This window comes from Rhododendron vialii, chromosome 8a (genome assembly GCF_030253575.1).
Source record: "Rhododendron vialii isolate Sample 1 chromosome 8a, ASM3025357v1".
Classification (NCBI taxonomy): Eukaryota; Viridiplantae; Streptophyta; class Magnoliopsida; order Ericales; family Ericaceae; genus Rhododendron; species Rhododendron vialii.
Window position 1 is genome coordinate 2685159 of NC_080564.1, and position 15845 is coordinate 2701003.

The window sequence follows — 15845 nt, forward strand, 5'->3', positions numbered from 1 at the left end:
AGTTTGGCTCGAGCTCGAGTTTGCTAAAAAACATAATGAACGAATATAAACATTCTAATATTCGGCTCGTCTACAGCCCTAGATACATGTAAAGAACAAGCTACGAGATCTTTACAGCAATTTCAGGTTCTTGATTTCAGAGCAAAGATGAGTTTAAATCCATCGCACCGCAAGTATCAGCCACTAAAGAATTTAAGGAATCTCAAGATTCTCCTGGAAGATGATAATACATAAAAATAAAAGCTCGAACAAGTGAGCACTGCTGATTTTTACTGTAAATCCGCAAAAAAATTGGTAGAAGTGCTGAGGCCTTGCCCGCCTTTTCTCTTGGTCCCTGCAGAGCCAAAACAAGAATGTAACGACCAATTACTGCAAAATATACCAAAACAGATAGATACATATGTACAGCAATAGAGACGTACAGCTTATGTGTGACTTGCATATTACTTCTATAGAAAAACGGACACAACCATAAAAGGACACAAATATGAAAACATTAGTTGGCTTATACTATATGTACACGATAGGCGATCCATAAAAGTTAAAAGTCTTGGTAAACACGGCATATCAATAGAGACGTACAGCTTATGTGTGACTTGCATATAACTGCGAAGAACGGACAACCAAAAAAAGACATAACTATGAAAATATTAGTTGGCTTATACTATATGTACACGATAGGCGATCCATAAAAGTTAAAAAGTCTTGGTAAACACGTGCATGTATGCAAGAAACATACATGTCAGGATATAGAATCTCCAGCATAGTACCAGTCACTACCATCAACTTTAGTCATAATTGTATCCACAAATCAATAGATGCCTTCCGTGGTTTTGCAAGGACAAAAATCATTCATCGGTTTACGCTATACCAATTCCCATTAATAAATTCTTAAGAAGTACGTAACATCAATGAACAATCGTGTAAAATGCAGAAATTGGATTACTAATACATTTAGGATAACAATTTAAGCGCCATGTATCCTCAATGAAACTAGCTATGAGTGGATCTCAATCTTAGTTCTTCCAATGAGGTAACCGGCAAATGGGAATTTTAACAGGATGGAGAGAAGCAAACAACAAACAACAGGCAACCTGTGCCAAGTATCAGGTGTAGACCACTGTTCAAACTAATGCATAAATGATGGCTTACATTTACATTTCCAGTTCTAGTCACGCCACACATACGGCACTTTAAGTGGAAAACTATGACTGCAGAAATGAACAATAAAGAATGCAAATTCCATTAAAGAGATCTATTTGGTTAAAAATTAAGATCGTTACATAGACCATGTGATTTATGCAGCTCTGTTTCCCTGCAATTTAAGCCAAAACTGCCCGATGGATTGGGAACTCTTGTTAATGGTCCAAAACTTGTCTACTCGCACATAACTTCAAGCTCGGGAAGACAACATCCCCACCCAAGATCTCCTCTATTATGTTATAAATAGTATCTTTCAATTGCTAGGATCTAGTACTACTATTGCCAAGTGCATTTCATGAGAAAGGCTTCTGGTTTAAACTTTAAAGACACATTATTCTGTTTTACCATAAGATTACTTTCCCTAATTTTTAGAAGAATTTTCAGATAAGTTTGAAACTCTAAAAATACCTTTGGAAGATTTTGGAAGACTATCATCCATATCCATCTCGTTTGCCCCGTCACTATCACTGTCTACAACAGCTCCATGACTATTTAGAGTATTGGCAGAACTTCGCAGTAAATCATCCATATCCCAGAACTATAGGGAAAACAATGTAGATTGTAAAATTTCTGATTAAAAATAAAAAAAAATCCACATAAGAGGGACAGAGATCCACATGCCTTCAACTTGTTATCATGCGATATGCTGCCCAGATACTTTTTATCATGAGAAAAAGCTGCAGGGCCAAACAAATAAAAAAGAGTAAGAAATGCTCCAACTCTTTTTTTTTTTTACCAGAAAGAAATAATCTAACTTGAGCAGGGACAGAACCAAGTTACAGTGAAAAGCTTAAAAGAACATATTCCAATTGCTTAGCATATTATAGGGTATAACCATGCAGATAGACACCAGTCATTGTAACCATGTGGTGAAAAAATTAACCATGGTGGATGATAGTATTATACATCATACAACATCTGGACAGCCGCACCCCAAATATAATAACTTTTCTGCGAGTCCCAGCAACATCTGAAGGTGGTAATGGTCCAAATACTAACAAAGGTATTTCAATTTCTTGTTTGAAAAGAAGCAAACCCATACCAAGACGTTCAACGGGATATTTTTCTGAATGTTGCGCAATGGGCTGTATTATTCTGTTTGGTAATATGCCTACCAGGCTAAAAGCACAAAACAAGCGGATATTAGAACTACCAAAATGCTGTCATAGATTTAATGAAAACGAATCATATCTTCCGGAGAGTTTTCTCACCTGATGAGTCCATTTCCAGATCCAGCAATAACTCTTTCTTCATCAAGCTAAGACGAGAAGAACAGAGTCATTACTTTAAAGTACAGTGTACATCACATATCTGATTTGAAACCCAATCAGCTCAAGAGTCAAGAAAATAGTGATTGAGACACTCACCTTTAACAATGCGTCGACAGGGTCTCCAGATAGATCGACAAAGCGATCACTGAAAAAGAAAAATGACCATCCGACAGAAAGAACATGAGAAGTTCAAATAATGAAAACATAAAATTAGCAGAAAATCAGAATCTCCTGTGGATAGGAACAAGACCCTCATCTACACCCATTTTTGCAGAACTTACAAAATATATAGACTAAAATGAATCACCTGCAGTCCTTGAAAAATCCCCAAGAATACAATAGTAGTGTTCCACTTTGTGAACCACATATGACTTTTCGGCCATTCTGATTACAGCAAATTACTAGTCAGCACAGTAATAGCAAATATATAAACCAACACAACGGTTTTACGAAAATGCTCTCTTCTCTTATGTTTGATTAAATTATTTCAGAAAGCTTAGTGCTCCATCTTTTCCTCCAGGACTTACATAAGCATGAGATTAAATAGGATGACTAGAAGGGGAAAGAAGTAAATAAACCAAGGCAATTGTCCTCCAATACTAAAAGATAAATCAGGTTCAATTTCACCAAACAAAATGCAGTTTATGTTTGTTGCAGCTTTTTTGTCACATTACAAATCCTTTGGAAAAGAAAACGTGTATCCTTTTAGTGACCTTGTGAATCTATCAACTTGTTGAGAACACAGTTATGTCATTTACCCAAAAAAGGCATTTTTTTTGTCAGGAGTCAGGACCACGTTCAGTAAGGGAGTAGAAGACCAACAAGAATTAATGATACCAAACTTGGCAGGTTTTGCGCAAGGAGAAAAAAATTTATAATGGCACACCAACTTGATACCAGAAGTGATGCCTGGAAGCATGTTAGATGTGTAAGTACATGTTAACAGAGAACATGTCTGCATAATTGTGTGCAATACATGTTGCCAAAGAAATAAGTTTGCATAAACATGAAGGCAGTGCAGGCCTGGGGGAAGAGAAAGACTGCTTTTGATACGAAAAAGTTGACGTATTACCTTCATGATTACCACAGAAAGCAGCTCCTCTTCAGAAAATTCAGATCGTGTTTGAAGCTGTGATTAGCATACAGAAAGATGGATCCAATGAATGAAGCAAACAATGATAGCCAAAAGAGTCTATAAGCACGATATTCTTGAATCAAACAAATCAGTCAGAAATTCAACAAAACTACCTTGCTGCTCCGAAGATTGCAAACAGAGAGAGTCCCGTCTCCACTGAGTAAGTACAAGAAAATAAGGCAAAAAAATGTCAAATAAAATCAAACGTAAATATCATGAAGTCATTCAACATGATTTGAAGAGTGGAAAATGCAGCATTGAGGCAAAAGAATCGCCTACTAGTACCCATAAGGAAGATCGAAAAGGATAGATTGGCTATAGTGCACACTCACACTCACACACACTCACACAAGAAAGAAATCCCTGCCGCAGATAAAGTTGTAAGAAGTTACATTCCTCGACAGAAGTTCAAATCCGAATAAAAAACACATAGAAACATCCCTTATTAGTTCTATTAAAGCCTTCACAAGCAGCTATATAGAGTTGCAATCACGTCACGTGGCCATTCTTTAGTCCTAACTTTTATCTAGTGACCTTTGCTACAGATTCTGCTTGTATGGGGTTGTAGAAGCCTAATAAAACTTATAAAGTCAAGATAATTGACGGGAATTTACAAAATTCATTTAAAACTCGTGGATTTGACTTTTTATACTCATGGATTTGACACTATTTGTTTTTAAATATGCAGTATGGAGTCTAGAGTGGGGTTCATTCGCCTAGCCCAATGGATTAGGTGACTTTATTTGCAGCTCCAGATCCTTCCAATCACACATGAATTGTCGAAAATAACAAGTGCACGCACTCATAAGTCATAACCATGTAATTCGCAAATAATATACCCTTATCCTAAGTCAAGGACGGTAAGTTATAAGAGCTTGGTCTTGGTGCAAGGCACCTCTTACCCATATACAATTCCTGAAGCACACGGATGGAAAAAACCAGCATTGAACATGCATACTACTTGTTATAAAAAAAAAATTATAGGATTTAAGACAGGAAGCCGAGTACCTTGTAGCTAATAGTCTCATGGAATCAGATGCAAAAGTCATATCTGAAATGTATTCTTCATGAGCGTGAAAAGAGCTGCAGCAAGTCCGCTGTCTTGTATCCCAAACCTGCACTAGAGTCAAACTGATGAAATACAACAGTAACTCAATAAGCAAACAAATTCTACAAATAAAAGCTTCTCCTGTCCCCTATAGGGTCCCTACTGTAGGAAGGGGAACTTATATGCAGTCTGGACAAAGATATCCCTCAGGCTGGTTTCAAAACTCCATCATGAGAGAACTTTGATTTTGCTGGGAGAATTGGAACCTAATTATTTTTTTAACACAGTATGTAGTTTGGGAGCAAGTAAACAAAAACTACTGATGTTTCCACTTAAGCAAGGCTTCATATATGCCAATAATTTTTTATTTCATTGTGCATGTTGTCAAACATAAAAGCTATGAGTATCATCCTTCCCCAGAATACGAACATGAAGGCTCATGGAAGCCACCTCACTTGCCTATTGATCAAAAGTCAAAACGCATGTAGCCAATAGAAATGGAGGTGTGTATATTTTATTTCGAAAGTACATTCCTAATCTTCCAATGATATTTCAAGGAATGGACACCCTATCCCAACCTTCAATCAGTATATTCTTTAACGAAGGGCAAGAAAATGAGACAATCATAGCAGCAAAATAAAAAGTCAAATTTAGCTTTCAGCTTAGTCTTTTGCTTCTTTGGAAATCTTCAACATGAACAAGTAATAATAATCAAGGAAACATGCAAAAGTAGCCAAAAATGAAGAAAGATTACCTTAACACACCCTTTGTCATCACCAGATGCAATAGTTGACTCGGTCAAGTTGATTATCCTATTGACAGCATCCCTGCATACCCACACCATAACTTGTCAAGTTGATAGAGTTACCAGGAAAAAAGATAACTAGGCATCAAACAACTGTGACAGCTATCATGCTTGACGATCCAGAAAATTATACAAAATTCTACATAAGCTAGCCTTGAAATTCCCACCCATGAGAGTTTTCAAGCCGAGCAATTGTGGACCCTGTTTCGACATCTGTGGCAAGAATGGAGCAATCCGGAGACCCCGTGACAATTGCTGAGCATTCAAAATAGACAGAGGGTAATTCAGTGACTATTTTATACATAAAACCTCATGTCCCAATCAAATCCAAAAAAACAATTAGCAACACACAGCTTACTGCATTACCTTGACCATCGTTGATGAATCTTGTTGCTCTACAAGATTCGCTGTGGGCATTAACTTCCAACAGCCTAAACCAATCACAATTCAACATGAGCACATAATTTCCACAACTACCTTCCCTTTGGCGTAGGGGGTGTAGAGACAGAAGAAAAAGGAAGGGTACTAGTCAGGTCTCTTACATGTATGAAAACTCAGAAGAGAAATAAACAATTGCGTTCTCTTCCCATGTCTAAATGAGTAGAAAAAAAAAAAAAAACCTTTTTTCCTCATTTTCATTTCAATGGCCAATCTCACCTTTTTGAAAGGGAGGGGGGGAGCCAATCTATTTATTTTCTTCCCCGCTTTCACTTAATTTCACCATTCTTGATGACAACAAAAAAAAAAACTCGTTATAGTAGAGAGTTCTCTTTCCTTCATTCTTGACATTTTGGATAAAAATTCCTAACCTCAAACTCGAATTCATAACTTTTTGTAAAAAAAACTCATAACACTAATCTGAAAAATAATGAGTTAAAGGGGTGCATGCCGTACACACCCGAAAAGGGCATGTATTGTAGTGTTTCCCTACGTACCATAAAACTCTCTTTCTCACCATTTGATACTCTGTACATATCTGAACTAAACCAAACACGAAGAAATATACACCAAAAAAACAAAAGGGAAATTAGTGCATACTTCTCGGGTGGTGAATCGGCCGTGTATCGGTATCTGAAAAAGCACAAGATCAAATCGATTAGGTACAATTCGATTCACATGAATGAGGAAAAATTCTAGAAGGCTTACAGAAGCAGGTCGCCAGTGACGAGTCCAACAGCGACGATCGGGTTCGACGGGTGGAAATCGATGTCGAATGGTTGCTTTCCGTCTCCGAAATCGATTTCCATTGGACACTCCATTGATTGTTCGCGTGTTTTCGAATTCGCAAATCTCTGATGAATTTATGTGTATATATATGCTTTGTTGATGAGAGAGAGAGGAAGTGAGAGGGATTAGCAAAACCTCATAAACCCTAGAGTTAGGGTTTTTTTTTTTTTACAGGGAGTGGCGGAACGGTTTGGCGCGGTTTGACCGGCTCGAGCAGTTTGGCGCGGTTGACCGGCTCGCGGAAATAGAGGAAAAAATGTCAAAATATATTGGATTTTAAATTTGTTTTTCCCTTTTTTTTTTTTTAAAAAAAACTGCTCATTGGATAACTGGAAAAGATTATGAACTAAAAAATGTTCGATCTAAATTTTGAGTCTTTTATATAATTTTTTAGGATCAAAATGCATTTATCTTTTCTGTTAAGGTTGATTGGGTTTTCAAGCAATATGATTTCAAAATACATATATGGACAAAAATATACTTGCAAATAGATCAATTTTGCCTTTAGATATAAAGGTATTTTAAGCATGTATTGTATCTAATATGCATATCCAAAACAATTAATGTTCTCGACGATTGGAAAAATAATTTCAATTATAAGAGTTATGAAACGATAAACAACTCAATGGGTATCAAAATTGCAAACTTCTAAAAGTAAATTATTCTTAAAGCATATGTATCCTCTCATTCCCCTAGTTGAAAACGTGTACTTTTTATAACTCCTAAAAAATATCCATCATAATAAAAATCATGTTTTTTTTACGGCATATAACAAAAATCACGTTAATTGGATATCAATTTGATAAGTACAATTTTGTAACATATTGATCTTTGCCATAAATGAGTTTTAATTCAGTATTACAGGTTCCGTTCAGTATTTACAATTTTTTTTATCTTAATTGAATTATATTTCAAATTGTATTGATTAATATTTGAACAGGATAAATTTTAATATGATTGATGTTTTAGACACAATTTTATAAGGGAAATAATATTAACATTCTAAAAATTGATGTAGGCACTCCAAAAATAAAGGAAAATGACTTTGAAGTTATATTAATTTTGGAGTGTCTGCATCAATTTTTGGAGTGTCAATATCATTTTCCTTTTTATAAAATACTAACCGATATTGATCATTATAGTAGTAGGTCCACAAAAGACCCGTACATAGCCTAATAGACTGACTGTCTAGTGAGAACCAGGGAGGATCCAACCGGTCTTTATAACCAAAGGGTTTTAGCCGAACGGTTACCTCTTGGTACTTTCATGAAAAAGACAAGGGTTGGAGTCTTGATAGAGGCATCTGAGGTTCAGAATTATGAACAGCTTTTGGACTTTTTGCAAACTACCAATAAGTTTTTTTTTGTCTTTATTTAAAAAAATTGATTTTGATTGTAATTTTTTACCTTTTTTTATTCATCTCGTCATGACAAATTAGTAATTCACAAAAAAATTAACGAAAAACTAACTAATGTGAAAAAATTAAATAAAGACCCAACCATTTGGCTAATCACAAATGTATACAATATTATACAATATTTAAAAAAAAAAAAAAAACGGTACTTTCTCTCGGAAATTTACTTTTTTCCCCTTTATATCTTCTCCTCTACGGTATTAATTAAACCACTCATTTCCTTTTCAATTTATATACTCCTATATATCAGTAAAATCAAATCCCAAAAACTTCCATTATTTTCTGCTCATTTTTTCCTACGCGACCATTGAAATTTTCGAAACTCAATTAAATTGTTTTCCCTAGGCTTTTTAGCCGGATCTCGGCTTACTTTTCGATTAAAAAGTTAAAAATCCTTGTTTTTTTTTTTTTCGATTTTCGTATTTGATTTTTTCTACCGTAAATCAATTAGGGTTCGTGCCCTCCTGTTCTTTCCTCTTCCCCTCGATCTGGTAATCTGGTTTCAGTTTTTCTTTTCCAAAATTTCGCTTTCCGTTTAGGGTTCACTGGTTTTTTTTCTCGTTTTTTAGGGTTGGTAAAAGTCTGGGTTTTTTTTTTTCTTTTAGGGTTTTCACAAATTTTCGAAGCTCACATTGAAAATATCGAAAAAATTTACCAAATTTTCGAAACTGAAAATCTGAGCAAATTGATCCTAGTTTTTCATAACAAGAAACTGATTTCCAGTATCTTTTCCATGCTTTTAAGCAGGATCTCGCGTTACTTTCTGAAAATTTTTTGGTCTCTTTTTAGTTTTTAGCGTTTATTTTTTCTCTGCAAATTAGGTTTCCTGTCCATCTGTTCTTCCTTCTTCTCTTTGATCAGGTTTCAGTTACTCATCCTACTAAAGTTTCAATTTTTTTTAAGAATTCCGTATTTGAATTTCGTTTCCTGTCTAGGGTTTTAGGGTTTATGGTTTGAAAAAATCGACTATGGAAACGTACGGTACAGTTACTGGTAGCGACGGCGGTGGCGGTGGTACTACTGGTGTTGTACATAACAACAACATGAACTTATCTTTCACCAATGCCGATGGCGCGGCGGTGTACAAGCCCGTGATTCCGCCGTCCTCCGCTCCGGCGACGCCTACACAGGCCTACCAAGCCGGTGGCAGTGGCAACGGCTCTGCTGTGGCGGCGACCGCCCCCACGGCGGGAGAACAGACCAAGCGGAAACGAGGGAGGCCTAGGAAGTACCCTGTTGATGGTACCGTGACTCCACGCTTGGCACCACCTCCACAGCCACGGGCAGAGGCAGCGTTGTTGTCTCCTGCTCCGTTGGCAGCCGTTGCTCCTACGTCAGGTCCCGGGAAGAAGGCAAGGGGCAGGCCACGTGGTTCTGGGAATAAAATTAAACAGCATGGGAATAGACAGCATGTTGCTCCTCTGGTTAGCCAGGGTAGGCATCTAATTATACTAGCATGTCTCATTTATGCATATAGAGAAAGTCTCGAAACACAAGAAGTTGCACAACATGCTAACGTGGCACTGTTTCACTGGTCATTCGGTAGATTGATGATTGTCAATTCGTAATGAAGCAATGCCACGTTGATATGTTGCGCATATTGTTGTAGGATGGCTCACTTGTATATGCAGCTATGTACACATTTTTCCATGTTCCTGACTCAATATCTTTAACTACTAAGAAATTTGATAGTTGGATCTCGTGGGAGAGTTTATCATTATTGTGTAGGATTTCCATACGAGTATGTGTTGGGGTCGTGGTTTATGGGTGTTTTCCTTTTATGGTATCATGGTATGCGTTCAAAGTTGGGAAAAGATTGCAGTTTAAAAGTTTTCTTGTTAACTCTATTTCAGTTTATTTTGATTCAGCCTTATATGTGCTATATGTTTTTATGTCCCTTTCAATGATTTGTGTTGCTTGGAGAAGAAAAAAGAGAGTAAAGATAACAGTGGTAAAAATGGAATGAAACTTCATTTTCAAATTGCCGCCTTTTTGTTACATGCATCAGATAAGATTTCTCATTGCAATTGTTGTTTGATTCTTGGTCTTCTCTTGTTGATACCCTTTTTGGACCTTTTTCGTTGAGAAGGAAAATAGGAACTCTTAACTCAAATTTAAGGTGTTAATTTTTATTTGTTATCAGATAATTGCTGTAAACTTTAGGTAAAATTCTACGAGCTAATTTCATGTGCTCATGCACAAACCTAGGAGTCTCTTGAATCGATACTACAAATCGAACATTCTGCTTTAGTTGCAGCTGGGTTGCCACTAATGTTGTATTGAAGATCTAAAGGGAATATTGTTTTGCAGGTGCAGGGTGGTCACCAGGGGTTGGGTTTATGCCACATGTCATCACAATTGCAGCTGGAGAGGTGGTCGTCAATCTCTCAGTTTTCCTCTGCTGTTTTTTGTGCCTATTTTACCCAATTCATGTTAGAAGTTTGTTTCAATAGGTTAAGGAAATACTATGTTGATAATCATGCAACTGGATGAAAGACTAGTTTTTTTCTGCTTCATGAGTTTATTGTTGTGTATCTCTCTATGTATCAGCAGTCAATTTCAATACCTTCTATAACAGGTAAAAAAATGGCACAGGGCGTGCACTACAAATAAACTCATAGAGTTTGTATACAAAACATTTTGTAGTTCATGTTAGTAAGTGGTAACTTGGATAGGTCCTCTAATTCTCAATCCATGATTACGCCATCGCAGTTGGTAATTGGCGTGAGACTTGTTAGGACTTAGCAGTCAGTTACTTAGAACCTTTGGTGTCATTGTTACAAATCTTTTCCACTGACGAGATGCTAAAGTTTGCATCGTATGTGCCCAATGTCTTTTCTGCTCAAATTTTTAGAAGGACAAGATGTCATAGATTGATTGATTAACTGAAGGCCAAATATTGTGATTACATAGTGAAATCAGGTAGAACACATCCTTCTGGTTTTCCGGAGTGGGGCTTAGTTGGTGAATTTTATTTGAAATCATTGTGGTTTAACTGGTGTTCAAGTGACAAAGTCTGACATTGCCTTCACTTAAAATCATACTTATCAATTATACCTCGATTAAAACCTTTTCTTCTTAGCATTGGGTTTGTTTGATTCAATTATATCGTCTCAATGAGTTTATTTTCCTATACTATTAATTTCCAATTTTGGAAACGTTACAGTTTGCTGAAGTAGTAAAAAAATATTCTGAGTGAGTTTTCTATACAGCTCCTTGAAAGCGCAAGAGCATATAAATGTGAGGAGGGATTAAGTATTGGAAATTGGAATGACTCCTCCGATCAAGATCGTAGTTTTTAGCCATTTTAGGCTTCTACTCTTTGATTTCTCTTTTTTCTGGGTATTAATGGTCCGGGGTACTTAGTGCTTTCCCAACGGTTCAGAATTGTGAGAAGTTGGGTTAAGGGACAGGCTTGCTATGTGCAGGCGTGCGGGTGTTCTTCCAGAAAACCTAAACCCTAAGCTCAGCTTTGGGATTACATCAATATTAAGTTGCTCGTTCGTATGTACTGAGGATAAGTAAATCATTATTGTTATGTTAGGGGTGTGAGATCAATATTGTTTAAACGGTTTTAATTGTTCGTACAATTAAGACTTAAGAGTAACTGGTAAGTACGTCCACATGCCTATTTTATGTCCATAAGGAGATGCTTTTTTGTCAATAATTCTCTTATGACCATACCTGCGTGTGTATCTTAATTTCTGATAAACGTGGAGTAAAGCTTGAATCCAATCACCTCATGGAATGTGGAAATGCATTTATTGAATGTTGATCATGTTTCTAAGTAAGATTTTCCCTCCTGCTTAAGTACTTTGTGATTTGAACACTTGTACTCCCTCCTCTATTTTTTTTTTTTTGTTGTCCATTTTCGGAATTCAACTTTGAAGGAGATACGATAATTGCACCTATAAAGCCTCAACTTTCCCAAAATTGCCCTTCTTTTAAAATTGGTCAAAAGACAAGGGAAAACCGGAAAGGAAATTGTGGGTGACTTGGTTCATCAACTTTTCAACATATATAATCATTTTGGGACAATCACTAGTCAAAACGTGAACAAACAGATATGGATGAAGGTATTGTTGTTGTATTCCGTTCGGTGGCTTAGCCAGAAATTTACGTCAGTGTGGCAACTGTTGAACGAAATCTTAAGGAAAAAATTGCAATAGACAATGACTAGATGGGAGACAAAAATCACCCTCAAAACAAGAACAAACCTACATGTCCTTTGGTTTGTCTTGCTTAGTTATTTAATCTTTGGAAAATAATTCATCTTTAATGACTTTTGTGCATTTAACTCAAAACGATTTATTTTTAATTTCTAGATGAGAAGAATCGAGAAAGGATCAAAATTTGCTCAGTGACCAATGAACAAATAATCAGCACACAAGCTCCCATGGTTGTATTTATGTCTAAAAAATACTTCTCATATTACTAACCTACTTTGCTCTGTAGAAGAAAAGTTGATGTTTCAAATATTTGGCAAACTGTGATATAAGTATGTTAAAATTAAAGGCATGTATGAATTCAAGTTTTTTTTTTTTTTTAAATATAATAAAAACAAGAACCCCGCAGTGGGGGCACGTTCCCCCGGTGGGCCCGTGTTCCCTGCGCCACTGATTGCATTTGGCTTGCTCAACCACCCTGCTCTTTGTACTTCCATTTGCTTATTTCATTGAACTTAAGATTACAAAAGGTAAATCTCTAATTTAGCATTTATTCTTCTGTTTGTCAGGATGTGTCTTCCAAAATAATGTCATTTTCTCAAAGTGGCTCACAAGCTATCAGCATTCTTTCAGCCAATGGTACCATATCTAATGTAACGCTCCGTCAAGCAGCAACATTGGGTGGAAGTGTAACGTATGAGGTGATATTCTTATACACTCGTCTATGATATCTTTCTTATAAATTATGTCCGGCAAGGGAGCTCATATCCAGCGTAGCATAGGATTATAGGAAGACTTTGAAGTCAAATCATTTCCTTGTGATGCATGAGAAAATTTAATTTATATGGACAAAATATGATCTCCATTATGATTAGGCAATTACTTCAAGATCACCTTTGAAATGCTAAAACAGCCAAAGTTTCAACTATTATTAAGCAATAGTCGAACCATTCACATGTTTGGAGAAAACGTGATCGTTTGATATACATTTTGGTGCAAATCCCACTTATTTATTTCAATAGCATCATATTAATTAGATTTCTCCTTTATATTTCTCACTTCTCTTCTTTTTACCTTGTTCAATTTCTATATGCCAAGCTATGGGGGTGGTGACCTGCCCTCTAGGTGACTTAGTTATCTTTGTGCCAATATTCACTGTTGAACTGTTGAACCATGTCAATGTAACCTGATAACCATCTCTTTACTTCCTCTGTTCTCATTAATGGCATGATGTTCACACTTTAGTTCCCTTGGTTCTGTCCCTGTAACATAAGCTTTGTAATCAATGGAATGCATTTGACACCAAGGGATGGTTGGATTTACCTTGATCCTTCTTATAAAACTTGGTGAAAAAATATACCTCTTTTTAAGTTTGCAACATTTTTGTACAAGAGCATTCAGCAGAGGAGAGGATGCCTTCGGAGACTGTTAAAGGTTTCGCTTTTCTCTGATAACCTATGATCATGGGTCTCTTCGGAGAAGGTTTCTCAAGTGGCCATTGATTATTGTTACTCCATTTGTTGCTCTAGAGACTTCATAACTCATTCCTATTTTTGTTGGTGTATAATTGTTGAACCTGTTAAATTATTTTATATGCTCAAGCATACTTCTTAATGCATATTCAGGGACGCTTTGAGATCCTCTCTCTTTCTGGTTCATATATGGTCTCAGAAAGTGGTGGTCAGCGCAGCAGAACTGGTGGATTAAGTGTACTGTTGGCTGGTCCAGATGGTCGCGTCTTAGGTGGTGGTGTGGCAGGGCTTCTTACTGCAGCTGCTCCAGTGCAGGTTTGTTTTCTTTGAGTAAATCCTGTATTAGTTTCTTGCTTTCCAAGTCATGTAACTTGTCTTATGATTGTCCATGTAGTATCAATTGATTTTCCTATCTGCACTTCAATAAGATGTGAAGATGCCGCCCTTTTAGGAAACTCTTAAAGTCTGTTTAGATGGAGTATATGGTGTACATAGACTGTTCCTTAGATTTTTCCCATTTGTGTGTAATCCGTTGTTATTTCTGGAAGAAAAAGGAGATTTGATTTCTGGACTTGGAATTCATATGGTCTTGCCTGTATGTTCCCTTCATGATTTTCTTCTTCTCCTCTTCCTTTAAAAGAATGTATTGTTTACTTGTTTCCAACTATGACGAAACCCGTTGACCTTTTGTCAGTAGCAATCAGAAAAGTATGGATCCACCTTTTAGATCTTTTCTTTTGTAAAAACACCAAAAGCATGGCTGTCTCCTCTCTCATCTTCACCGCTCGATCAGCAGTAAAAAATGAGGAATCTCTCTCTTGAAACTCTCTGGGATTTTATTTGTTAACAGCTCCATGATTCTTCTTTTTAATTTTCCTTTTTCCCCCTTGATACCTTTGCTGCTCACATGAAGTCATGGTAGACTCTAATGATTCAACACCTCTATGATTCATGTAGTGCGCACCTTCTTGATATTATTAGTTTATCCTAAGGCAGTTGCATTTGGTTCTGTTGCTTGCAGGTGGTTATAGGTTGTTTTCTTCCAGGTCAGGAGTTAAAACCACCAATCCAAGCAGAGCCTTTAGCTGCCGCTCCACCAAGGCTCAACCATGGAGCATCAGCCGCTGGAAGCCCAGCATCTCGCGGGACCCTGAGTGAGTCTTCTGGTGGCGGGCCTGGAAGCCCTCTTAATCAGAGTACCGGAGCTTACAATAATAACAATGCACAAAGCATGACTGCGTTCTCTTGGAAATAGACCAGCGACTGTTCAAAAAGTGGCTTTCGCCCCCTGAACGCATGATTCATCCTAGTGTTACATAGTTGTGTAACTTATGGCTGGCCTTTGTGTTAGCATACTTTGCTACATTGTTATGTAGAAACCAATTTCTTCCTTTCCCCTTCCGGGTGACCCCGAGCTACTACATAACAGTAGTTAGATTGTGTTTTTAGATCAGTTTAGTAAGGTTGAGTTAGTTATATATTTCAATTGGACATCGCTTTGTGGTCATGTCAATCCTGGAATTCTAGTGGTTGTTCCCTGTTGTCGAAATTGTGACTGGTGTTTTGAGTTAGTTCGTTGTACTTTTCCTCTTTGAGTTTTGCTGAAGGTTGGTCGGCTTGTCAGTTGGTTTCTAACTTTTGATTTGGATGTGTGAGTACAGAAGCACCAATTGTTTTCAATTTATTCAATAGAACTCCTCCGCAGTGGAATCTTTGTTGCATTGGGCAGTTGATCATTGCCATGGGAAAGCCTTCAAGACTGAATTGTACGAACACTTGTATTGGAAGCTGCAGTGTATTACTATATCTGGATTGAAAGGAATGCTCGAAACCATATGGATGAAGCTGGGATTGTCATAGAAGGGGATGCTAGAGCTAGGATGAGCTCTTGGAGGGATATTCCTAATTCTACAGGAATGTTGCTTTTTAGAACCAGGACTGTTCCTCTGTCAAGTCTACATAGGGAAACTTTTTTTTTTCCAGAAATACATAGGGAAACTATTGGCCGTATATGTTTTCAGTAGTTATTTCGGTGATCTAGTTGAATGTCTAGAATTTTGATTTCGTTTTGTTGAGTTCTGGGGAGTTTTGCTGAGTAACGGGG

The 15845-nt window shown here is 36.9% G+C and overlaps 2 protein-coding genes across 2 annotated transcripts; one reads left to right on the forward strand and one right to left on the reverse strand.

The window, feature by feature from the left end:
* Window positions 1-110: 110 nt before the first annotated feature.
* On the reverse strand, window positions 111-6836 carry LOC131299053 (WD repeat-containing protein 55). Its single transcript, XM_058324594.1, has 15 exons — window positions 6609-6836; window positions 6501-6533; window positions 5829-5893; window positions 5630-5717; window positions 5412-5484; window positions 4618-4724; window positions 3723-3765; window positions 3547-3603; window positions 2782-2858; window positions 2571-2619; window positions 2415-2461; window positions 2246-2322; window positions 1825-1880; window positions 1612-1741; window positions 111-334 (listed from the first exon to the last, which is right to left on the reverse strand). The coding sequence occupies exons 1-15, from the start codon at window positions 6719-6721 to the stop codon at window positions 270-272; spliced, it is 1080 nt and encodes a 359-aa protein (XP_058180577.1). The 5' UTR covers window positions 6722-6836; the 3' UTR covers window positions 111-269.
* A 1483-nt stretch (window positions 6837-8319) lies between these two features.
* On the forward strand, window positions 8320-15312 carry LOC131299054 (AT-hook motif nuclear-localized protein 10-like). Its single transcript, XM_058324595.1, has 5 exons — window positions 8320-9537; window positions 10414-10475; window positions 12839-12970; window positions 13895-14056; window positions 14763-15312. The coding sequence occupies exons 1-5, from the start codon at window positions 9072-9074 to the stop codon at window positions 14994-14996; spliced, it is 1056 nt and encodes a 351-aa protein (XP_058180578.1). The 5' UTR covers window positions 8320-9071; the 3' UTR covers window positions 14997-15312.
* Window positions 15313-15845: the final 533 nt, after the last annotated feature.